Source organism: Semicossyphus pulcher, unplaced genomic scaffold (genome assembly GCF_022749685.1).
Source record: "Semicossyphus pulcher isolate SPU_LCO1_2020_fin unplaced genomic scaffold, fSemPul1.0.p SCAF_6, whole genome shotgun sequence".
Taxonomy (NCBI): Eukaryota; Metazoa; Chordata; class Actinopteri; order Labriformes; family Labridae; genus Semicossyphus; species Semicossyphus pulcher.
The window spans coordinates 30,337,745-30,363,177 of record NW_027211737.1 but is presented as its reverse complement, the minus strand read 5'-3'; the positions used below and the strand labels follow the sequence as shown (position 1 = coordinate 30,363,177).

The window sequence follows — 25,433 nt, the reverse complement described above, 5'->3', positions numbered from 1 at the left end:
TTTACAAAAACCATTGAGTCCATACACTGCTCCACCAGGTGTGTACCCGGAAGTTGTTAGGACGCCATCACAATGATTCAGTCTATATTAACTATACTGTAACAATGAGTGAGGAGGAGGAGGAGGAGGGGATTAAAGCTGAAAAGGGGAGAGGGGGGCTAGTAACACCGATACAATAGGGGAGACAGGGGAGGGGAGGAGAGAGGAAAAGAGAGGAGGTGAGAAGAGGAAAGGAAAAGAGATAAGGAGAGGAGAGGAGAGAGGAAAGAAGAGAAGAGGAGAGAGTAAAGGAGATGAGGAGGAGAGGAGAGGAGAGGGAAAAAAAGAGAAAGGAAGTAGGGCAGCCTCACTGCAGGGGAGGGGCCACTGCTGACGGAGAGGGCGGTCGAGTCACATAGAGACAGACAGAGAGAGAGAGAGCTGTAGCTGCTGAAGCCGTGTAGCATCAGTAGCAGCAAGCTAACAGACAGACAGACGGGCAGTCAGACAGACAGACAGACAGGTATCAGCCTTTCAACCAAACAGCGTCAGGATCAGCAGGTTCTCCATCTTTCTTCCTCCCTCCCCCTGCTCCTCTTGCTCGCTGCTGAAGGAGAACATGAATCCATAACCCCCCTCTCCTACTCCTCCTCCTCCTCCTCCCTCTCCTCCTCAGCATTCACAGGATGCTCGGTGAGTATCTGCACTGATCCTCTGCACGCATTAACAGCCTTTGTCCTCTGTTTGTCTGAATGTATGAATGTGCTGCAGTGAATCTGCTGTGTGTGTGTGTGTGTGCGTCTGTCTGTGCGTGTGTGTGTGTGTGTTTTGGGGGGGCCACAGCGGCGTCTTCTACCTGATTTGCATGACCATGCATGCTGCGTTTCTGTGTGTCTGTGCGAGCCTGGCTTCAGTCTGCACACAGCTAGCCTGGCAGGTTAGCATGTGGCTAGGCAAGGCACACGCTGTTAGCCAACATGTTAAGCTAAACAAGGTTAAGCTACTGCACACACACACTCACACACATACACACACACGCACACACAGAATCCCTGAAGAATAAGCTTTGTAAGCAGCTAACGTTAAGCAGCTCCTTAAGATAATGATGAGAGATAACGAGCTAACGAAGGAACAGCGGAGGATCATCCTTTTCATGTCAGGATTGTTCAGATGTGTGTGAGTGTCTGCAGAGGTCAGAGGTCACAGCTGACCACCCTACTAACCTCCCCCTCTCCCCCTCCCCCCTTCCCCCTCCCTGTGTGTACAGTCACTTCTGTTACTGTTTCTGAACCCATCTCTAATTTGTTATTTCTTCAAAGGATCTCACACATTTTTTGTTGACATGGTTTTAATTCAGGTGTAAAAACACAACGCTTGTTTGTTTGTTTTTGTTCAGGAAAGTTTGGTTCCAATAAATTCTCTGGCCCCTCCCTCACTGTGATGTCATAGGCTCTGAGGTGGGCTACGTTTGAGGACCTTCCTGACTGAGGTTCTTCTGCTGTTTCTGAGAAAATATGAACAATAATAAAAAGCAGAACAATTAATAACTTTAGATTCTGGTTGGGCCTCTCGCACAAAGCTACTGGTTAGCTCGCATAAGCATTAACATTAGCATTTCGAAGGCTGATATACACCAGCGGGTGTCCTTCACGAACAAAAAAAGCTCACACATGGCAGTGCTTTAGCTACGCACTGATAAACAGCAGGGCTATGACTTTGTTCTGATAAAAAGCAGGCGTACATCTGTGTCGTTGCTTTCTGTTGTTGTTCTGTTGCAGAATCTGGAGGGTTTAATTACTTACTTTAAAGGAGTAATCTTTAAGATTTTCATTTCTTTATGTTTGGTGACACTTATGGCCGTATGCTGTTATTGCACCTCAATCCAAAACAGATGCAAACCACATCATCTGGGACAGTTGTGACTAGGGGCGGGCGGTTTCACACCGTCACCAGTGTCACGTTCTGCCACGACATGAATTTTGCAATACCATCAATACCGGGATAAACACGTTTTCGTACATGTTTTCCATAACTTATCTACAGGAAAAGTCCATCTGATATCAGATAGTGCATCTCTTCTGCAGAACACACACAGACCTGACGTTCTGCATGCAGAGTGTGTCACTTGCGCTGCAGCTGTCATATGTAATGTCGGCAGGATATTTGAGGCAGATGCGCAGTTACGCGAGTCGGCTTTTCAGAGAATGTGTCCTGTTATTAGCGGAACCTCGTCTCGGTGCTGTGGCGGCATGAGCGCACTGTTCACGGAGCAGAGGGGCCACGGAGTGTTTACTTTTAGCCGCTTTACCTGCTGCGCATACACAGCATGAGGTAGTGCGTTTGGTGACAGGAAGTAGGATGAGTGAGTCATGGGGCTGCTCACGCTGATTAAACATTATTTGAAAGAAACCCGGTTGCAGCCCACAAGTATATTTGTAGTCGTTGAACCAAGTGTGGTAAAAGTAGGAGGATTTTTGTTTTGTAAAATAGAAAGCAGACTTTAAAGTCTGAAATAATATGAAGTATAATTGTTAATTGTTTAAATGTACATGAAAACACATTGATGTGTTCTCTTACATTGACAATAGAGTAAAAAGCTAGAATCATGTTTTCAGTCGAGTCCCTTTTCATTTTGTAATGAATGTGTTTGTATAATACCGATACCGCCAAAAGGAAAAGAAACACTGTGATATAAATGTGATATAAAGCTGACATCCACATCCAAAAATGCGTTAAATAACTATAAGAGTCAGTGGGTGGTTCAATCTACTACAGAGACTTTATTTTGTTGTAGCGATCAACTGGAGCATTTATACAGTCCTGTGTTTTTTTCAACACTTAAACATTTAAATCTCATTTAAATCGCACAAAACATACATGTTTTCTGACACGTCATGCCAAGCATTTAGCATCTTTCTTTCATCCATCTGTTAACTCAGCTGTGTGTTTGGTTTAGCTAGTTAAGGTTGATGTGAAACCTGTTAATGATCATTTTTGTGCTTGAGAACTGAAACCCCCCGAAGGCAATAGTCTGCAATCCAACAATGTTACAAATCAGTGCAGCAGAATCAGAGTGAATGTCGTTTTCATTCCACACATTCTGCTTCCTTATCAAAGCTGCCGATGCTAGCTGTTGTTTGTTATGCTAGTTAGCTGCTCATGTAGCCTTGAGCCTCTATCCTGCTGCAGAAATTGTGTGTTCAGTCGCTTTTACGTTTTGATATGATTACTTCATTTTTTGTCAACACCTTATATTTTTGTTATTTGTGAGCTCACATGGTGCTGTTTTTTTAGTTGTTGTTAGTGGTGACAAAGCTTCAGAACGGGGCTTGTTGTTGTCATGTTGCCATGCGGTTAAGTATTGCAAGAGTGGATTTCAACCGCAAAAACCATATGCAGCTATGCAGATAGAGATGATTGGTAAAACTGATCACATTGGGACACGGATTTGGCTCGCTCTGTGTGCCAGCGTGTCCCATGTGACGAGACAGGGCCTTCGTTGCGTCGGCCGCAGGCTCGACTCCAGCCCTCTGCCCTTTGGTGCATGCCATCCACGCTCTTTCTTCCCTATACTTCCTGTCGCTCTCCGCTGTCCTTTCTAATAAAGGCAAAAGGCCAAAAATGATCTGGATGAGATCATGATGATGAAAGGAAAAAAAATTATATGGATTATGGATTATATTTTATGAAGCAAATATTTCCAGGTATTCACTCTGACGTCCTCTGGCCGTTCCGCTACAGTAACTCCTGCTAAATGTAGCTGCTGTTAGTTTGCTTGCTCAGGGAGTCATTCAGCTAGATGACCCTGACTGGTGTCACAGCTTGGAGCAGCAGTAGAGCGGTGGTTGTTCCTTTTCTGGAGGCCAGTTTAAAACACAGGGAATAGAGTATATATGTTTGACCCAGTTAACTCCCCACACCCTGGGGCTAACCTCACTTTTCACCCGACTAAAGCCTTCGAATGAGGGTGCAGAATGATGCCCAATTTCCCATCGCTTCATTCCTCTTCTGTCCACTTCTGAAACTGCCGTGTCACTGGTCGTCCTCTGAGTCAGTCATGTCTGTAATGTTACTTCCTGACATCAAACTGTTCTCTGTTGGTCCAGGATGCCTGTTGGGAAAAGGTTTTGTTTGTTTTCATGATTTGCATGGAAGAAATATGGGGAGTTGAAATGGTGACGCAAACAAAAGATGACCGATTGAACTGTTCAATCGCATCATTGGAATGATGAGTCGTAGACAGCTTGACTTTAGTTTGCTTTATCAGACAAGTGTTGGGCATCATTTTGTAGCTTCATGCTGCAGCTTCCATTGACACTGACTTGTAGCCAGATGCTTTGTCAGAGCTACACAAAAAAGGGGGCGCTGGTTTAGCTCGGTTGGTAGAGCAGGCACATACAGAGGCTACTGTCCTCGTTGCACTGATCGCAGGTTCGACTCCCAATCTGCCGATCCATTTGGTGCATGTCATCCCCCACTCTCTACTCCCTACACTTGCTGTCTCACTTCATCTGTCCTAACTAATAAAGTCAAAAAGCCAGTAAAATAATCTTTTTAAAAAATGAGCTACACACTTTGATTTGATTACAAACTTGTTGGTCTCTGGGTATCATCCACGGTGTGCTGTTTACATGATGGAAGCTAACAGGCACTCTAGACTTCAACAGAAAAATAAGTCCCTGACCAGATCACTTAAACTCTGCCTCTAGCCCTTTTTACACTGCGGTTCCACCTCAGTGCTGTAACGCAGCACCGCCATAATGCAGCCTTTGCCATTTTACATTGGACCAAGCGTTCCAGCATTGCGGAAGCAAATCGTGTGTGAGATGTAAACAAACACATTAAAACAAACACACTCACATACACACACACACACATGATTCTGTTCCACCCTGCCAGATCCACTGTTTACACAGATGCTGTTTCGCCTCTGTTACTACCTACGATGCCGGCTCAGCGGCAGAACGACTTTGCCCCACCATTCTAGAAGACGAAACGCAACAGAGCCGTAATAATCCCACCTTCAACTGGCAGTGTATAAGGGGGCTTGTATCTCTTACTCAATGGACAGGCTCAAAACCACCTGAAGCACCTGACCGACAAAACACAGATGGTCCATTGGTGTTGGTGGTAGTTTCAGAATAGCTGCCAGGGGGCGCTAGTGAGACAAGAGGAAGAAATTGCAGCGTAATCACCATTTCTGTCTGCTGGCGATCAATCTCTGATATTCGGATATTGTCTGACGCATGTAGCCTCTCAGGGCTCTGGTCAGTTCTTGTGGGTTTCAGGTGTAGCCAGATGTTATTCACATTAGTAATGAAGGACTTCAGGGACAAGACTTCTTTTTCCATGCACACTGATACACAAGTAGACAATACTACTTGGACTTCAAGTAGAAACCAGAAGTTGTCCAACACCATAAATCTTGTCCCTCACCTACAGATTCTATTGTCGCATGCAGAATCAGTTTATAGAGATCAGGAGCTGATCGGAGGCTTCTGATGGTGCTAAACTGTTTCTTTTCGTCTTGTGACCTGCTGACATCATGACGATCAGTCCTGCATCAGAACACTCAGAGTTATTTGTTACCTGCTGTTTCAGGTGTGTGATGCGGCGGCTGCGTTGTGGTAGCCAGGAGTCCTTACTAAGCGCCGGCTGTGTGTCGTCTCTGGAGCTCAGGATGGACCAATCAGTGATCATCAAACCAGTCCACTCCTCCCTCCTGGGACAGGACTACTGCTTCGAGGTGACACGCACACACTCAATACACATGCAAACACACATACTTGACCTCTCTGGTGTTCCTGTGGTGATGACCCTTTGACCCTGTGTCTTCTAGGTAACAACCACGACAGGAACAAAGTGTTTCTCGTGTCGTTCGGCAGCAGAAAGAGATAAATGGATGGAAAACCTGAGACGAGCCGTTCATCCCAACAAGGACAACAGCAGGAGGCTGGAGAATGTGCTGACGGTGTGGGTGATCGAGGCCAAAGACCTGCCTGCAAAGAAAAGGTGAGGGCATCCAAAGCCCGCTTCACAGTACTTTATTCTGACATATAGAGGCTGGGGGGTGCGACACGATAAATCTTCTTCAACGTTCATTTTCTACATGTGGATGTAGGTACCTGTTTCACCGTGCATTACTTTAACATGTAGAGGTTGGGGGCGCTACACCAAAAAACCTGCTTCACCACGCTCACATGACATGTGACTGTAGCAGTAAGGGATCGAAAACCCAACCTTCCAGTTTAGAGACAACCGTCTCTACCACTGAGCCACAGCCGCCCTGTATCCACGAAATTAATTTAATATGTAGAGGCGGGGTTGTTTCAACCAAAACCTGCTGCGCAGTTATTATTATTATTGCAATATGTACCAGGGGGGTGCTTTACACAAAACCTGCTTAGTTGGGGGGTTAGGGGGGCAAGTTATTCAGTTATGTTGGGGTGGGGGGGTTCTACATTAAATCTGCTTCTCTGTATGTTATTCTAATATAGTTAGATAGATAGATAGATAGATAGATAGATAGATAGATAGATAGATACATACATACATACATATATACTTTATTGATCCCGAGGGAAATGAAGGAGCAATATCTAATATACTGAGGTTGACCTGTTCACTATATATTATTCTCATTATTCTCACATCTAAAATGGAAGTAGCTCTACCAAGAATCTTTGGGGGTAGACAAAAGCTCAGTCTGTAGGGACTTGGCCTCGGAACCGGAGGGTGGCCGGTTCAAGTCCCGGTACAGACCAAGCGTGGAATTGGGCACCGAGTCCCCCAACTGCTCGGGGCACATGTCCATGTGCAGCCCCGTCACTCTGACATCTCTCCTTTCATGCATTTCCACAGAGTCCTGTTTGTGCATGTGTGTATTTCAGACCTGTGTGTGTAACATGTTTGTAATAACAACAGAGCGAAAACATTGAATTCCCCCCTCGAGGGTTAATGAAGTGTAGCTTCTTCTTCAAGACCTGCTTAATTATACAATATTCTCAACGGGGGTGGGGGAGGGGTCGCTACAAAAAACCTGCTTCACTGAACTTTATTCTAACATAGGAGGTGGGGCATGCTTCACCGAGAAAGCTAGGGTGGGGGCACTCCACAGAAAAACAGGTCTAACATATAGAGGCTGGAGGAGCTACAGTCCTCTATGCAGCAGTGAATCACTGACAACATGTAACTGTAGCATTTGTACTTCAGGTACTTCTGTGAGCTGTGTCTGGACGACAGTCTTTACGCTCGGACCTCATGTAAGCTGAAGACCGACAACATCTTTTGGGGAGAACGATTCGACTTCAGCAGCCTGCCGTCCATCGGCGCCATCACGCTCCACCTCTACAAAGACACCGACAGGAAGAGGAAGAAGGACAAGAGCAGCTACGTCGGGTTGGTCAACATCCCCGTCGCAACGGTGACAGGCAGACAGCTGGTGGAGAAGTGGTACACACTGAGCACGCCCAGCACCATCAGGAGTAGGTGGACTGATGCTCTGTCCTGTTTAGTGATAACATTGATGAACACATTTAATAAAACAGAAACGCTAAGTGAGAATGTTTTTCTATCTATTGAATCCTCTGTAAATCATGTTTAGTATCCTTGTTGGAGTTGATATCTAATTATGTTGTTCATCTTTTTTATAAACAGCTCTGTGTTTTGTGAGAATATCAAGGGTTACTAATAATATGCAGAGTTTAACCTGAGTTGTGTCTACAGGCCTTCCTGTCAGGCTCAGTCAGGACCAAACAAACTCTAGCAAGAAGACGAGGCCGCCTGTATTGAGCCTGAGAGGCAGAACTGTGGGCTTTTCCACCTCTATGTGCTGCTCTTTAAGTTGACTGCTGTTAAAGTATTAGGTTATAACTAAAGGTGACTCAGATGAACATCTCCTGTCTGTATTATGTCAGCAGGAAATTGACAGGGACCAAGAACCCCACGAAAATTACAACTTAGCTGTGCAGTAAAACTCAAAACAAGTACTTTCAGCTACACATTCCTGGTATATTTATGCACAAATGTTCCTCAGCTAAGATATTCAAGTGACTGAGTGAAGCTTCTGTATGATAACAGCTTTTTGTGTTGTGTTCCAGGTAAGTCGTCTGTACCGACGGTGCGAATCAAAGCTCGCTATCAGAGCATCGTCATCCTGCCGATGGAGCAGTACAAAGAGTTTGCAGAGTACATCAGCTCCAACTACCTGCTGCTGTGTAACACTCTGGAGGCCTCCATCAGCCTGAGAGCTAAAGAGGAGCTCGCTGCTGCGCTCGTCCACATCCTGCACAGCACCGGGAAGGCAAAGGTAACCAGGCATACATCACCTGTCCACACCCACTATACCTGACCTTCACCAACTTCAGAATAAAAGCATGCCAGTGATTGTTCTCATCTCTATCTGATCACATGACCTGACCTGAAACAGGATCACATGATCTCTGTGTATTCAGAATAACGTTTTATCAGAGGATGACCTTTGACCTGTTTCTGCAGGACTTTCTGACAGATCTGATGATGTCCGAGGTGGACCGCTGCCGTGACAACGACCAGCTGATCTTCAGAGAGAACACGCTGGCTACAAAGAGCATCGAGGAATACTTGAAGCTGATTGGACAGAAGTACCTGCAGGATGCCCTCGGTACAAACAAATACACAATATATACCGCACACCAAACACAAGACAACACACAGAAACAAAGTTAGTTCAGGAGACTACAAATGCATATTAACACTTACATGTGTTTGTGTTCAGGTGAGTTCATTAAAGCTCTGTACGAGTCAGATGAGAACTGTGAGGTCGACCCATCTCGATGTGCGACCTCTGACCTCGCAGAGCATCAGGCCAACCTGAGAATGTGCTGCGAGCTCGCCTTCTGCAAGATCCTCGACTCGTTCAGGTACACAAATATACGCACACAGAGTTTGTGCAATGAAAACACACATTTTCAATGTATTCACATCCGTGTGCCCTCAAACACTCAGGGTCTTCCCCCGGGAGCTGAAGGAGGTGTTTGCATCATGGCGGCAGGAGTGCGGAAACCGAGGGCGTCCAGACATTAGTGAGCGCCTTATCAGCGCCTCCTTGTTCCTGCGCTTCCTGTGTCCAGCTGTGATGTCACCGTCGCTGTTCGACCTGATGCAGGAATACCCAGACGAGCGCTCCGCAAGAACTTTAACCCTCATCGCCAAAGTCATCCAGACCCTCGCCAACTTCAGCAAGTGAGTCTGGGCTTTACTGTGTAGGACTTTAAGGGCTTTTAATGTGAAGGAGCTGAAGGACTTTCACTGTGAAGATACTTGAGGACATGTACTGTAAAAAACTGGAGGGCTTTTACTGTGAAGGAACTTGGGCACTTTTACTGTGACAGAGCTGAAGGGTTTTTATTTTGTAAGATCTGGAGGGCTTTTACTGTGAAATAACTAAGGTATTTTTACTGTGAAGGAGCTAGAGAATTTTATTGTGTAGGAGCTTGAGGGCGTTTACTGTAGAAGAGCTAGGAGGCGCTTACTGCAAGGTACTGATGGGCTTTTATTCTGAAGGAGCTGGATTTGTGGGAAAATACTTGAGGGCTCTGTGTGAATAGATTGTTTGTTCACTTGTATATCTATATCACCTGTTACCTGTACTTTCTACCTGCATGTTACCAAAAACAGATTACCTGTATGTGTTACCTGTGGTTGCAGGTTTGGGACTAAAGAGGAGTACATGCTGTTTATGAATGACTTTGTGGAGCGTCAGTGGAGCAGCATGCAGCGTTTCCTGCAGGAGATCTCGAACCCCGACGGCCTGAATCACACCGCCGGCTTTGACGGATACATCGACCTCGGCCGAGAACTTTCCAGCCTGCACACTTTGCTGACCGAGCTTGACCAGGTAACACACCTGACCAGGTCCTGGAGACTATAAAATTATATTATTCAGATCAATTTCAGAGTCTATTTCCCCCTCTGTGAAAAGAACAAAATTACTGATGACAAGCTAGTTTCCTCCTGTTTACTGTCTTTATGTTAAGTTAAGCTAGCTGCTGGCTGTAGCCTTTCCTGTACAGATCATCTAAACATAGAACTTCTCTAGAAAAGTTTTATGTAGGATTTAGCAAAACGTCCTTTAATAACTGTTTTAATAACCCGCAGATCCCTAAATAGATCGTCTCACCACCTGTCTCTGTCTCTTACCTGTCTGTCTGCAGTCTTGTCTGGCAAAGCTCGGCCCTCTTCCTCGAATCCTCAGAGAAGTGTCGACGGCTCTGGCTAACCCGGGTGGTGTGGTTCATCCTGGGGGAATGTCGGTGTCCTCTCCAGAGCCTCAGCGTGTGGTGTCTCCGCCCCCTATGTCCCCGCCCCCTCTGTCCCCGCCCCTGTCACCTCCTCTGGCGACCTGTAATCCCTCCATCGGCCTGCAGGGCGGCGTGGGACTGGACGGAGGGTAAGTGTCATGTGTCTTGTTTGCATTAGCATCCAACAATACGAATTTATTAACACACTTTTCATCACTACAAATGTGCTGTTTCTGGACTATTACTGTACTGGCACTGACTTGTGATATGTGTGTGTGTGTGTGTGCGTGTGTGTGTGCGTGTAGTTTGGTAGATTTCACCAGACTTCCCTCCCCGACTCCAGAGAACAAAGATTTGTTCTTCGTCACTAAAGGATCCAGTCTGCAGCCGGCATCAGGTGACCCTTTACCTTGACGTTATTCATTCCTCCTGACCTCAGTCTTCTTCTTTTATGTCTGACTCTGACCTTTCCTGTTCTGACGATGTCACTTCCTGTAGGCCTTCAGGGTTCTCCGGCTCCGAGCTCGTCCTACTCTGAACCCAATGAACACGAGGCGGGGTTTGAAATGACAAACGGCGGCCGGCGGGAGGGCCAAGAGCTGACCAATGAGAGCCGCAGTCTGTCCCTGGTCGACCTGCAGGACTCCTCCCCTAGCGACGGCCTTGATGACAGCCAATGGCAGCGCAGGACTGGGCTCCTCCCACTCTCTTTCCAGAACCCAGTGTATCACATGACCACCACATCGCCACGGCCGCAGACAGATGCCACGCCCTCCGACGGCTCAGCGGGGTCGCAGGGAAACCCCGAGGAAAGGAACGCCATGGCCACCAAACCTGCATTTCTCACCCAGATGTCTGTGGGGCTGGGAGGGGGAGAGAGGGTTGAGAGAGGAGAGAGAGGGGAGAGGATGTCGGCCATGTCGAGCAGCAGCAGTGGAGAGGAATATTCCCGACGTGCTCTGTCCCTCACTGAGACACTCACAGGTACAGTACAGTACAGTACAGTATGGTTTATTAAAATATTACCACTCACCTGCATACTGGTTCTCCACAAGGCTGGACCAGAGTTCACCATGTACACTCTGACTGTTTGGGATTTTGGTGGGTCTGAGCTGTATCAGTCTATATTTCTGATGTTTCAGTCCTCAACCTAACCAGTAAATTAAGTTACAGAGGAGGAAAGACTCTGACATCATGTAAACTTCTTTGTCATTTACATTCAGTCACATATCTGCATCTGTTACAGAGCTCAGGTCAACCACCCTCTGATTCACCTGACTCATAAAGTTTCATGACTTGTTCTGACGATGTCAATGTTGTTGCTCCTCCTCCTCAGGTAGCGCCGCTCCCCCTCGTCAGAACTCCTCAGGCCCTCAGAGACGCATCGATCAGCCTCCTCCCCCCTCCTCCGCTCCACCAGGACCACCTCGAGGCCGAACTCCTCCCAGCATGCTAAGCGGCGGCGGTGGCCCCGCCTACCCTCCTCGCCCAGCCTCTGGCAGCATGATGTCATCGAGTCCAGATTGGCCGAGCAGCGGCCAGTCTCGGCTCAGACAGACGTCCTCGTCGTCTAAAGGAGACAGCCCAGAGAAACAGCGGTCTGCTGCCAAGGTAACCAGGCTGTTACCATGGTAACTATTCAGTCTGAGGTGTTGTCATGGAGACAGCAGGCAGGCTCAGTCTAACATTTAGTCCAGTCTGGGTGGAGTCTACTGTCTGGTTCATGTGTAACTGTGTGTGTGTGTTTGTGTGTGTGTGTGTGTGTGTGTGTGTGTGTGTGTGTGTGTCTGTGTGTGTGTGTGTGTGTGTGTGTGTCTGTGTGTGTGTGCGTTTGTGTGTCTGTACAGGCTCCCTCTCCCTGTGCGTTGGACCGTACGGCAGCCTGGCTGCTCAACATGAACTCTGCGTCCTCCTACGGTGAGACAGAGGAGGACCGCCATGATGATGCCCTCATAGAGAAGGTAAGACGCCTCATACTGGGAGTGTTCTGGTTATACTAGAAGTTCACTGGTTGTACAGGAAATCTACTGGTTCTGACTGTGTGTGTGTGTGTGTGTGTGTTTGCAGTATCAGCAAGAGATTGCGTTGCTGCAGGAGAAGTTGCGAGTTGCGGCGTTGCGGCAGGATGAGTGTGAGGCCCGACTGCTGGTCCAGGATCAGCAGAACCAACGCATGCTGCATGAGTACCAGGTAGGCCACACACACCTGATGTACCTGTCAGAGGAGGACTAAGGTCTCACCTACAGCAGCTGCTCACTCAACATGTTTACGTTGTTATATTTTTTTAAATTAGCATTAGCACTATTTCTGAAGCTGTAGCACATTTCTCCTGATGGAAATATTGTGGGCTGTTGTAGTGGGTTTGTCCTTCCTAGCCACCGCACTGGCAAACAGCTAAGTTATGAGACATTGCAGAGAGTCAGTGAGTTTCTCTTCAGTCAAGTTTTTTGTACAGAATTTTCCTGATTTATAGTTTATACAGGGGTTTGTTATATTACTTTAGAGTCAGTTGTACAGATGCTAATCGGATGTACAGGATGACATGACTCTCTGGATCCGTAAAACTTTGTGTGCATGTGTGTGTGTTTGCTTCAGGCTCGATTGGAAGACACAGAGAGCAGACTGAGGAGGCTGCAGGACGATAAAGACCTACAGATGAACAGCATCATCAGCAGGTCTGAATACCTGTCTGTCTGTCTACCAGTCAGTCTGGGATGGGTATCATTGGGATTTTATTGATACTGATATTGCTTGCATGTCCAGGAGTTTATCAATATTTGATACCGACCAATGAGGAACTGATACCAGTCAGAACCAGTCATATAGCCCATCCTTGTTTATCTTCTCACCTGTCTGTCTGTACACCTGTCTGACCTTTGACCTGTGCAGGTTGATGGCCGTAGAGGAGGAGCTGAAGAAGGATCACTCGGACATGCAGGCTGTTGTCGACTCCAAGCAAAAGATCATAGAAGCACAGGTACCTGTCTGCCTGTCTATGTGTCTGTTTTTTTGACTACCTGTCTCCCTGTCTGAGAGCTTAAGCACTTTGTCATGTCCGTTTGAAAGGAGTAAACAAACTCCTGTCTGTCTCTCTTCTTGTCTGTCTCTTAGGAGAAGAGGATCGCTAGTCTCGATGCAGCTAACAGTCGCCTGATGGCGGCTCTGACTCAGCTGAAGGAGCGGTACGCCGTGACATCACAGAGGAACGGCCTGTCTCCAAGCAACACGTCGTCTCTGCAGATCACAGAGAACGGAGAGTTCCGAAACTCGGGCAACTGCTGAGCCGGCGGCTACTGAGCTCTGATTCGCTCTGACTGGAGGGAGGGGGAGGGGCTTATCTGCATGATGTGTAAGAGGCAGCAGTAGGCGGGCCTATGTCATTAACCACACCCTTTTTGAAATCAGCCAATCAACACTGTTGTAGTTACCACAGACCTTCGGTCAACTGTCACCTCCTACAGAGATGGATCTGACCTCTGACCTCTGACCTGACTCTGCCCCTGTTGCTAGATTTCCCTGCAGTTCTTATTTTTGTTTTGCATGTTTCCTTTTCAGACAACATTCAAATTCTGACATCATATCTTTTGGTACTTCCTGTCGAGGGCCAGATACTTCCAACAACCAAACTGCACGTCTCAATTATAGCGCTAAACCAACCGAAACAACTCCACACATATCTGGCTCTGGTCTGACTGGCTTAACTCCTGCCATATATGACTCTGGTCCGTTAGGGCCGGCTGCATAAGGCTCAGGTCTGACTGGGTTAACACTGACTATTAACGGCTCTGGTCCTACTGGCTAAATCCAGCTGTACATTTCTCTATCGTGACTGGGTTAACTCTGGCTTTCTACGACTCTGGTCTGACCGAGTAAACTCTGGCCATATAATGCTCTGATCTGACTGGGTTAAAACCAGCTGTACATTGCTCTATCCTGACTGGGTTAACTGTGGCTGTATGTGGCTCTGGTCAGACTGGATTAACTCTGGCTGTACATGGCTCTGGTGTTTACACGTGTCTGTGTAGAAAAAAGTTACACTTACGACATATCAACAGTTTGTCTTTGGGAGTTCAACACTTTCTGAACATATTCAGGCTCTTCGTGTTTAGGTTGTGACTTGACCAGTCCAACACTTATGTCTCAGTCGGATCAGCTTCATCTCTGTGTGTCTAGTACACAGAGAGGGTTAGCCTAGCTAAGCACAAAGACTGGAAGCAGGGGTAAACTGTTTGTGTAGCTCCATCAAAGGAGAACCTACTTTTATCGGGTTGAGGTGAGCGTTTGGCCACTCTGGGCTTCCGTAGCGTTGAATATTTAGTCAATCTGGTTCAGAGGTTGATGTGAGAGAGTTAGACGTTAGTTTGTGTTGTTTCAGAGAATTCTACTGATTTTAATGTAAACATCAGATTTTATTGTAAAACAGTAAAAACTTTAAATTGTGATGAATAGTTTGTGAACACACTCACACACACACACACACACACACACACACACACTGTCCTGTACAGGCTGGACTCTAATGGACTTTCCTGAACTATCCCGGACTCTACTGTCTCTCTGCTGTGTTCACTGTGGCTTCTGTCTCTGTTCTTCTGTATTTATGAAACTCTGTTAGACTTCCTGTTATTGTTATTTATCAACATCAGTATTTATAAAGAGATGCTCCAATAAACTATTACACTATCAAACTGTTACTATGGTGACGAGTAACAGCTGTATCACAGAACATCAGCACCCCCCAGCGCCTGAAGCCTGCGAGTGCTATCTCACATCCACTGAGTAAAACAGACAGACAGGCGTTTAGGCAATCAGACAGGTTTTATTAATTAGAGCACAGCAGTGAAACTCAGAGGAAGTGATGTCATTCAATCACACAGATGCTTCATGAATCGCTCCAGCGGGTCTTCGGTCCAGTACTCATGGTTCCAGCCCAGGAACCAGCCAGTGAAAGTTGGTGGTTCAAATCCCTGTTTCACCGTCACCGTGGGAGTACGAGGGTCTCTGTTGGCGGGGTCGCTCTCAATGTACTTGACAGCTGGACAAAAACGCAAACATTCACACCTGTGTTCGCCTCTAGCATCCTGAATCTAGTCCTTGAATCTAGACCATGTCCTAATGTCCAAAGACAGCTCTGCTCCTGTGCCTGGTTTTAGACCAACATCATGTTCTGTCTAAAGCATACCTTCTGTCTCTCTGCAAACTATCCACCTGTCTGTCTCTTCGATGTATAATCAGAGAGCTTGTGAGACTTAGCTTCCAGGTATACTTTTGCTCATTTATGTTTTTCCTGTTGGCCTTGCTCTTTCAGTCAACAGACTTCAAAGTTCTACAAATATAAAGCCTTCATGAATTTAACGTCCTATTACAATGAACTAACTTTAAAGACATCTCTCTTATAATGCAGATCTAATGGGAAAATGATTTTTCAGTTGCAGTACCACTAGTAGCCACTAGGACAACAAGACTGAGTGGAGGCATCCCATCATATCCAAGGATGGTAGACCAACATTTATGTGACTCACCTGACGCTGAGGCCTCCGTCTTCTCCTCCTCTCGGGCATCGTTTCCAATCCAAACAAACACCTGCGGGGGGACACAGGAAGTCAAGTAATACAGAGAACACAAAGGGATGGGACATTTTACCACGGTGATAGCTGGAAACTCACCTGGTCCCATGCATCCAAGATCATGACATCATCAGGAGCGAGGTCATCCTGCGTCAGCTCACCTGGAACTTCCTCCATCTGGACACACACATACACATTATGAGCTGTGATAGTGTAACTCTGATGGGTGTTCTTACAGTAACATTTTATTTATTGATCAATCTACAGTTCAATCATGTAAAATCAACTTCTAGCTAAGAACTTGAGGTTTACACAGACATGATAGCCTTGCGTCTCCAAATTAGTCTAGAACCTCTCAGTTCACTTTTGATTACTAAGGGGCTTTATCAACAAGCAAAGACCAAGATGCCTCTGGATGCTACAGGCATCAGAGCAACAAAGCTTGTGCTGTAGGGGTAGGCTGCTAGGCCAGGCAGCTGAATCCAACAGCCAAATCATGGCTTCTGGTTCCAGATAATACACAGATGTTTGATCTGACATGATTTAATAGCCAACACTTATCATTGTGTCCACTTTGCACTTAAATCAGCCCCATATGATATTAGAATTTAATCAGATGGAAAACTTTCGAGGAAGACGGTGAGCAACCAGACATCCGACAGAGCAAATAAAACAGGGGACAGAGCAACCACCCAACACACCACCTTGAACACCCAAAGAACCATCTAGGACACCTATAGTAACCAACTTAAAACCCCATACTGACTTGAACACCTCAGCAATCACCAACTGGACCTCTATCCACAAGTTCACATAGCAAGTTGTTACTCTGATCAGCAGTGTTAAAGGTCAAGTGGTAAGTATGAAAGACAAACAGACCAGGAAGTTTCCAGTCTTGTTGGAGCAGGCAAACAAGCGAGGAGGATGAGCTTCAATGTTGTTCTTCAGACGAGGGGAATGACAATAGTCCTCCTGTCCCCCCAACGCATCCCAGAATGCATCTGTAACCGCAAACACAGAAATGCAGAAGCTCTAAGATCAGGTTTAATGGAGTACAAGTTGTTTTTAATTATTGGGTCGCCCCCTTACCTTCCTCATCCCCCTCCGTCAGCTGTGTGGGGGTCACCTGCAGGAGTCCAGCCAGGTGCTCAGCTCCCTGTGCCTCAGCAGAGCTGCTGCTTCTCCCTTTCCACATCCAGGATCCAGAGGAGCCGACCAGGAGGAAGACATCACTGGAGTTCAGATTTGTAGCAGATGGCTCCACCTGAGAGGGACAGAGGACCAGATGAGTCAGGGCTCAAGCTAGACTAATGCAGGGATCACCTCATGCTTCTGCTTGATAACAACATAAAACTCAAATAGCCACAGTAATCAGTTTGTAAGACTTAAATATCCTGCTGTCTGGTCCTGACATTACTCAATCTTTGAATGGCTCTGGTCTTCCGTCTCACCTCCACAGCTCTGGAGTGGCCTGCTGGATTGGCTCGAACCTGGAAAAGGCGGGTATCGGCCTCCGTGGATTGTCCGCCCTCTCTGGAAGTCCCACCTTTGTACACCACCATTGGTTGGCCCCCAAAAAGACTCATAAGCTGGGCAGGCTCTTTGCCCTGAACTACATGCACCTGTAGACAGACAGACAGGTAAATGTGAAGCATCCGTGCTGAAAGGATTAGATTCAGTGTCTTGGTTTGTTAAGAAGACTGGACCCATGTTCCCAATTGTTTTACCTGAACAGCACTTCCTCCCAGTTCATCATCCAGCTGGACAGCCAAGTAGGCCGATGCTCCAACTTCATCCTGGCTAGACTCTGCCCCCTGCCTGGGAAAGAAAGAAAAGTAAATGCTTTTCAAATTTTTCTGTAACACAAACCACAGAGGGACATATACAATTTCTCTATGGGTCACGTTTTCTGAAACAACTGACAAAGTCCTTTACTAAACTAGGCTACATAAATAAGGCTAGTTATTGACCACAGGGCTGCAGTGGAACATGTGTGATATCCCACCATATGTAGACGATGTGACCCTGTCTGTGTGATATCTCCCCATATTTAGACGATGTGACCCTGTCTGTGTGATATCCCACCATATGTAGACGATGTGACCCTGTCTGTGTGATATCTCCCCATATGTAGACGATGTGACCCTGTCTGTGTGATATCCCACCATATGTAGACGATGTGACCCTGTCTGCGTGATATCCCACCATATGTAGACGATGTGACCCTGTCTGTGTGATATCTCCCCATATTTAGACGATATGACCCTGTCTGTGTGATATCTCACCATATGTAGACAATGTGACCTTGTCTGTTGTTGTGATGGTACTGGTAGTGGATGAGGTAACTGTCTCCTCCATAGAACTGACCAAAGACTGACGGATCCACCAGAACCTTGTCGGATCCTTCAATACGCCAGATCTAAAGACAGACAGCGATGGGAGCTGTAGTAGTTGAATGCTGGTGGTTCAACATGAGCTGTGATAGGACAGAAAAACAAGTGTCAAGTCCTTACCTTTTTCTCTCCATCTCCTTGGTCCACCATCCCATACTGTGCTGCCATGGCTTCTGATTGGTGGAGCTTCGACACGTCAAATGGAACCTGTCCAATAAGATGCGTCAGTTTAAAGAGGCATAGCAGTTCTCTGAGCAGGTCCTTAACTTAATCCCGAACCTGGTTTACCTTCTCTATCTTGGCAATCTGATTGGATACATAGGCCACTCCCATGCCAACAGTGTCATCAGGGTCCCTCCAGTCTTTAAAGAATTGTTTGAAGAGCGGAGTCTCCCCGTTCTCAGGAAGGACCTGAACCTGAGGGGGGAACCAGGTTAGGCAGGTTAGATGGGTACATCTGACCAGCAACAAGTGAGACGGCAGTACAAATTCCACATGTTCACCTCTATGCGTGAGTTTACCTGTGTGTATGTCGGGTAGTTCATCTTCTGGATGAACTGCTCTGAGCTCTTCAGAACAGCATGACGCTCCTCATTGTTTGCATCCTTTCCTGCACACACAATTACACATCCCATCCTCATATTTATTGCAAACCACATCAGCAGGTTGAGACATCCTGATAAATGCTTGGAGGACAGGTGATAAGGGCTCCGGTTTTCTACCTAATCAGGTTATAAATGACTCAGGCGTCTGAACCTGGTTCTACAAAAGAACCCAGTCCAAGCTGGTTTCCAAGTAGTCTTATCTGGTTTCTGACCAGTCCAAGACGGTCTCAGAACCATCTAACTTGATTCAAACCCATCCAAGCCGGCCTAAGTCTAGTCTAAGCTAGTCTCAGACAAGTCTATAAACCAGTCTGAGCCTATTGTTGACCGGTCAAGGTTATTTTCAGATAAGTCTATGTGGCTTCAGACCAATATGGGAGTCAGTCTCAAACCAGTCTGTGCCAACCTAAGACCAGTCTGTTTTCCAGTCTGAGAGCAGCTCAGTTCGTGAACCAGTGTTACTTAAAGGTCTATTTGGATCAGGCCCAGTCTAAACAAGTTTCAGACCATGGTGATCATAAACAGAACAAAGTATGAACCTTTCCAGACAAAGATGTGTCCGTTTGCTCCATTGTCAAGGATGAAACACTCGCTGGAATCCAAAGCAGACTGGGAGAAAGGATTTTGCTCTGCTACCATGGTAACCTCAATGTCTCCACCTGCGTTGGACACCTGACAGACGGGTAGACAGACAGACAGATAATTAAACACTTACTGCATCAGGCTTTCCACAGACATGCTTTGATTCCAGTCCGTAAAGAAGAAGCAGTGACAACATCAGCAAGCACAGTGAGTAGATGAATACATCCAGTCACCTTGTAAAGTTTTGCCAGTTTCCTGTTGGAGGAATCCATTTTGGTGTCCTCCATGTGAGCCTCAGGAAGCTCCGGCTTCTCCCCAAGAACCTGAGCACAAAGGACAGATATTACCAGGATGAGATAATAGATCAATCAGATAGTCCAAGGTAGAGGTCAACTAAGGTAACATTTCACCGGTAAGGGGTCAGATGCCAAGCTGAGGTCAGCAGGATAAGGTGGTGTCACCTGGATAAGGTCAGAGGTCAACATGAAGAGGCCAGGTTTCACCAGGAAGATGTCAGGGGTCAACAGGAAGAGGTGGGGTCAACAGAAAGAGGTAAGACAGGAAGATTCCAGAGATAAATCATAAGAAGACAGAGATCAACAGGAAGAGGTTAGATGTTAATGACGGGAGACTCCACCTAAAGAAAGCAGAGGTCACCAAGAAGAGGTCAGAGGTCAACAGGAAGAGTTAAGGTCAACAGAAAGATTTGAGGTCAACAGGAAGAGGTATGAGATCAGCAAAAAGAGGTCAGGTCACCAGTAAGAGGTCAGAGTCAGCTGGACGTGTTTTGTGGTATAACTGTATTCTTCGCTCAAGTAAAATGCACTGCTAGAGTCATCACCTCCAGCATCCTCTCTGGCTCCTCCCCCTCGTCACAGACCAACAGTGTGGCTCGGCCACACCGCTCATCATCTCGGATACCCTTAGACACCTGTCATTCAATCGACAAATTATTTAATGATGTGATGTCACAGAATATTGCTAATGTAAAGAAGTGTTGTCACCACTTACAATGGTGGCCTTCAGTTTCTCAAAGCGGTTGCTATGGGAACCAGACCACTGGATGATTTTCTGTAAAGAGAGAAGGAGAGTGAGAGAAAGATAGGGTACATAATTACACAGCTCTCTCTGCATGTCGTTCTCTCTGCCTGTCTCGCTCTGACTGTCTCACCTTTCTGTCTTTTTTCTCTGTCTCACTCTCTGAATGTCTTTCTTGTAGTATGTCTCTCTCTGCCTGTCTGACATCTCTGGTTGTCTCTCTCTTTGTCTTATTCTCTGTGTGTCTCACCTCTCTTCTTGTTTCTTTCTGCCTGTTTCACTTCTCTGCCCATCTCTCTCTTCGCCTGTCTCACCTCCCTTTCGCCTCTCTCTTTGTAGCTCAAGCCTCTGCCCATCTTTCTCTGCCTTCCTAACTTCTTTGCCCATCTCCCTCTTTTCCCGTCTCACCTTTCCACCTCCTCTCTTATTGACTGTCTGTCTCCCTCTTTGTAGCTCACACCTCTCCACCTACTCTTTCACTGACTGTCTCATCTCGCTGCCAATGCGTTTATCTGCCTGTCTCTTTCTCTGTCAGTCTCACCTCTCACTCTTTCTCTCTAAGCCTGTCTTACCTCACCACTTGTCATCGCTCTGCCTGCTTCTCCTCTACCACTGTCTTACCTCTCCCAGGTCCAGTATAAAACTGTCTCCCTGGTTGAAACTGTCCCAGCTGACAGGAACCTCAGTCGCCCTGACGACACGTCGACCTTTGACCTGCAGCAGCCTCTGAACGTTCACTTCATTGGTCTCCACCTGTTTGAACCCTGATGCCACGCCCCCTCTCTGTGTGAGGGAAAGTGGTGTCAGTAAGGACAGTTTTGCACTTAACAGAACTTGAATCAAAGTGGTGACTCCTTCTACAGAGAGGATCTTTGAGTCAACACTACAACTGTATCTTTTCTTTTTTTATCAGTTATACACTCAGAACTTTAGGGATACTGCTTAGAATATTTCATGTTAATTCTATGTTTCCAAACTGTTTTCAAAAGTCATGTTATAGTACTTTAACACAGAAATGTTAAGATGACAAAATGAATGAAGACATTTCCACAGACATAAAATTACCCAAAAACTTTAAATGCAGAAAAGTTTCTGTGATTAGTGAAGTAATGAGCTCCTGTAGTCACCATGTACTTGAGTCCAGTTTTGAAGTACCCAGTGAAAGTACTGGACTCATGGCCCTGGACTTCGCGGTACTGGACTGGCACCCCTTGCAGGAAGTCATCCATCTGCACTGTAAAGATGACTGCGGCGCCACTCTCATCCTGCGAGCACTCTGAACCTGAGAGACCAATCAGAGAGCAGAACCACAGTCACATCACTTCAAGCTGCTGAGGCTTCTGACAGCTAAAACTACTACCAATACTATTATACTAATAATACTCATTATATTTTGTAGTCTAAGGAATCTCCTAAGGAATCAATTCAAAGTGTGTAAATGTGACTGTTGGTGTCCCTCAGGGTTCAACTCTGGGGCCACTTCTGGTTGTAAGTAAAAAAGTTAAAAAGGATCAGGACCTAAATAAATAATGAAATCAGACATCCACAAGAGAGTAAATTAAGATTCTGGCATTATTATTATTAATCATCATTCTTCTTATACACTGGAATGTTTAGTAAATTATATATGATATATAAATTATTTATATGGATTGTTCTGCAGTAATACTATATGATGTTTATTATAATAGTACATACATTTTTGCTGTAACACTATATAATATGTGACATAATAGTAGGCTACATTATATTTTAAAGTAATATTACTTGAAATATTGCAGTACCTTGCCAGTAGTGCAGATCGTACTGCTTGGCTCCGCTGCGGCTCATGATAGTGTTTAGAACCAGATAAGCATCTCCAGTGTAGAACCCTCCATACAGACTCTTCGGAACAAGAACAAGCTCCATGTTCTCCACCCGCCACACCTGCAGCCCTGCCGTCTCACCTGCACGCTCAAACTCTGGATGGTACACCATGATGTCACCTGTAGGGGGCGGAGCCACACAACAACCAATATCACCTTTAGGGGACATGAACACATTTGTATACCTAAGTTCGGCACAGAGAAAACGTAGCAACACCTTTATTTAGACAGAAACTGTGGTGTGCTAAACATCCTGATTTGCATGTTGTGTTATGCAGGTGTAAAGTCTTCAATAGAGTTTATATACTGTTGCTGAGTGGGAAAAAAAAACTCTGACACAACCACCAACAAGATGCAACATGTCTCAAAGCCTATTGAACATTGTGTCACAGAAACATATTTAACTGGGAATAGGACCAAAACCCCCGGCGCTGAAAAATTAAGTCCACACTGTCATAAACTGCAGTTCCTCGAGTGGCCACTTGAGGCTAGCTCCAAAAGTGAGTCAATCCCCATTAGGCCCCATTAGTCCAACTCCGCAACAGAATTAAACACGTTCACAGCCTGGTACCAAAAAACACTTTGGTCTCAAAAGCAAATTTCTGTACTCATGACGTATGCATGGTGGTGGGTGAATTTTTCATGTTAAGGATTAAATCTATGCAAAATAAGGGGCGTTGTTGCTCTGAGGTTGTTCCTGTGTGGTTTATGTACTAACAGACGGTCCAAGATGTCTCTGCAACTGTTTTGTTTCTGTCAGTTAAATTAAAGTAGTATTTTATTTTTGTGTTAGCCTTTAATAGCAGGTATTAGCGACTGTGATCTTCTTACCTAGCATGTACCTCGTTTAGTGTGTTAATTGTTGTGGCCATTACATGGGAGTCGGGTTTGTTGTTGGCTTTTCCTCATAGCTGGATAAAGTGATGACATGACTTATTATTTTAAAGTCGTGGTTCGTGTCGTTTACCCACCATATGATGACCCTGTCTGCACGGTTCCTAAAGCTCGCTTAACTTCTTAAATCAGACAAACTGCAATCAGCTGCCTCAACAAACAGAATCTTATCCGTGGGAAACATGATGGCTTTTCCACTTATTGAATTAACAGCGGGCCTTGACTGTATAACTGTGCAGCTCCGATTACTTTGTGTTTGCCAACGTCTCGCTCTTCTCAGCCTCACCCTCTCATCAAAATGTGGTCACTTCTGCCTCCCAAAAAAACAGCATGGTGATGCCAAAAAAAGACTTCAAAAAGGCTTCAGAAAGGTAGTCCGCAAACCAATGCGTGGTGTCACGGTGGCTACGTTCATTATTTATACTCCCTTTGTGTAAAATAAGCTTCAAGGTTTGTGTGGGGGATGGGGGGAGCTGGCTGCAAGGTGATCTTGCCTTCTTCTTGTAAAGTGATATTTATTGAACCCAAATAATCATCTTTCCATTGTTCCAATTTTAGGAGCGGAACAGCTGCGTCCACGCAAAATGAAATTTGGCAGCAGGAACATCATCAATCATTTGTCTGACGTAACTTTGGGAGTGGAAAAAGTTACTTTGTATCAATATGTCTGTCGCTTCTCAGTGTAAAAATGTTTTTTAGTTTGTTGTTTTGTTTACTACTCTGATTTATTAGAAGTCATTTCATTTTTGTTTTTAGAACAAAAATAAGTATGTCCCTTCGTAAAGAAAACACTGCGATGTTCATCTGTCACAGAGCCACAGGGATAAACAGCAGAGTGACTCATCTTCCCGAACACAACACACCTTTGCTGCAGCAGAGAGAAGCAGGAAGTGACTCACCCAGTCAGTAAGTCAGTCACACAAATAGTTTGAGGCTGTTTTCAGTTAAATGAAAAAGATTTAAGAACATGACACACCAGTTAACACTGAAAAATCCCACAGCCAATAAACATCTCATAAGTGACTGCAAAACAAGCTTGTCCTTTAAGCAGCCAGGAAGTAAAGAAAATAAGGAAATGAGGAGCTGAAGTTGCAGGTGTGGTGCACAAAGACATGCACATGATGTTTATTTGAACCTGATGATTTTAACTCAGTAACTTAAGCCTGATTAGCTGAGGAGGAAACAAACACATGGTTTATTGATGAACCCACACTTATGATGAGGATGAAGATAAAAACTACAAACCCTGCATTTCTACCTGTGTTTCTGTGTTTTATTTTGTAATTGCACAAATTTGTGTCTGAATTAATGACAGAAACAGTTCGAATAATTAGAAGTTTGCTTTAAAATGTTTAGAGATCAAACTATGAGTGGATTTTTTGCATCATTAAAGATGTGACTGATAAGCAGGAGGAGTTAGAGAAAGAGAAAAACGTTGAACTCACCGTCAGTGTTGGTGTTTGCTGGAAGCTGCTGGATGGAAAGTGTTGCTGACAAAGGCTGAGTTCCACCTGAGACACTCTCAGTGTAGGGAGTGGCTGCAAGGGAGGAGCTACAGGTAACTCTACCTGTGAAATAATCCCCCCCTTCCTCCAGGTCACACCCAGCTGATACAGAACAAGCCTGGAACACAGCTGCTTCGGATGGCTGAGTGTTGAATAAATAATGATCATATTCAAACACATTACACAACACTGAGGTTTCCACATCATTCCCTGGTTAGTAAATCATCTCAGCAATGCAGAGTATTCATTCTGTTAGAAGTCTTACTTCAGTGAGTATGAAAGTCTACACATAAATACGTAGTTATTGGTAGCATAAAAAACAGAAAAAATATATCCACTTTTTTATATTCTATTATTAGATTAGGTTATTAGTACTTATACGCATAAATGTAAAAAACAAGATTTCACTGTTGGATTTGTTCACTGCAACTGATGATAACTAAATAATTATATATTATATATTATATATAAAATAGTGAGAAATGCCCCCAAAATAACCCAGAGCCAAAAGTGACACCTTCATAGTGCTTGTTTTGTCCACAAACAGTCCAAACCTCTAAAAAGATACAAATACATTCAGATAAACAAACCATTTAAACAAAAAGCAGCAAATCCGCGTGTCTGAGAAGGTAAAATAAGTTTTTACATGAAAAATTATTTCAAAAATTTCTGCTTAATTTTCTGTCGATCAAATGCTCAACTGTCCGATAACTCTCAGCCTGCAG

At 45.4% G+C, this 25,433-nt stretch overlaps 2 protein-coding genes across 2 annotated transcripts; one reads left to right on the top strand and one right to left on the bottom strand.

The window, feature by feature from the left end:
- The first annotated feature begins 634 nt into the window (after positions 1-634).
- On the top strand, positions 635-14,953 carry LOC138610381 (disabled homolog 2-interacting protein-like). Its single transcript, XM_069683120.1, has 18 exons — positions 635-672; positions 5,581-5,725; positions 5,819-5,991; positions 7,192-7,463; positions 8,079-8,287; positions 8,476-8,620; positions 8,735-8,879; positions 8,965-9,201; positions 9,667-9,856; positions 10,173-10,408; positions 10,565-10,656; positions 10,758-11,243; positions 11,596-11,870; positions 12,107-12,220; positions 12,327-12,449; positions 12,855-12,934; positions 13,149-13,236; positions 13,371-14,953. The coding sequence occupies exons 2-18, from the start codon at positions 5,588-5,590 to the stop codon at positions 13,539-13,541; spliced, it is 3,174 nt and encodes a 1,057-aa protein (XP_069539221.1). The 5' UTR covers positions 635-672; positions 5,581-5,587; the 3' UTR covers positions 13,542-14,953.
- A 105-nt stretch (positions 14,954-15,058) lies between these two features.
- Positions 15,059-24,723, bottom strand: LOC138610107 (gelsolin-like). Its single transcript, XM_069682799.1, has 19 exons — positions 24,649-24,723; positions 22,229-22,429; positions 21,572-21,726; positions 21,066-21,227; positions 20,418-20,477; positions 20,248-20,337; positions 19,640-19,729; positions 19,364-19,496; positions 18,741-18,829; positions 18,508-18,636; positions 18,340-18,426; positions 18,112-18,245; positions 17,554-17,644; positions 17,278-17,448; positions 16,916-17,090; positions 16,706-16,827; positions 15,926-16,003; positions 15,782-15,842; positions 15,059-15,294 (listed from the first exon to the last, which is right to left on the bottom strand). The coding sequence occupies exons 2-19, from the start codon at positions 22,419-22,421 to the stop codon at positions 15,125-15,127; spliced, it is 2,190 nt and encodes a 729-aa protein (XP_069538900.1). The 5' UTR covers positions 22,422-22,429; positions 24,649-24,723; the 3' UTR covers positions 15,059-15,124.
- Between the last annotated feature and the right edge of the window lie 710 nt (positions 24,724-25,433).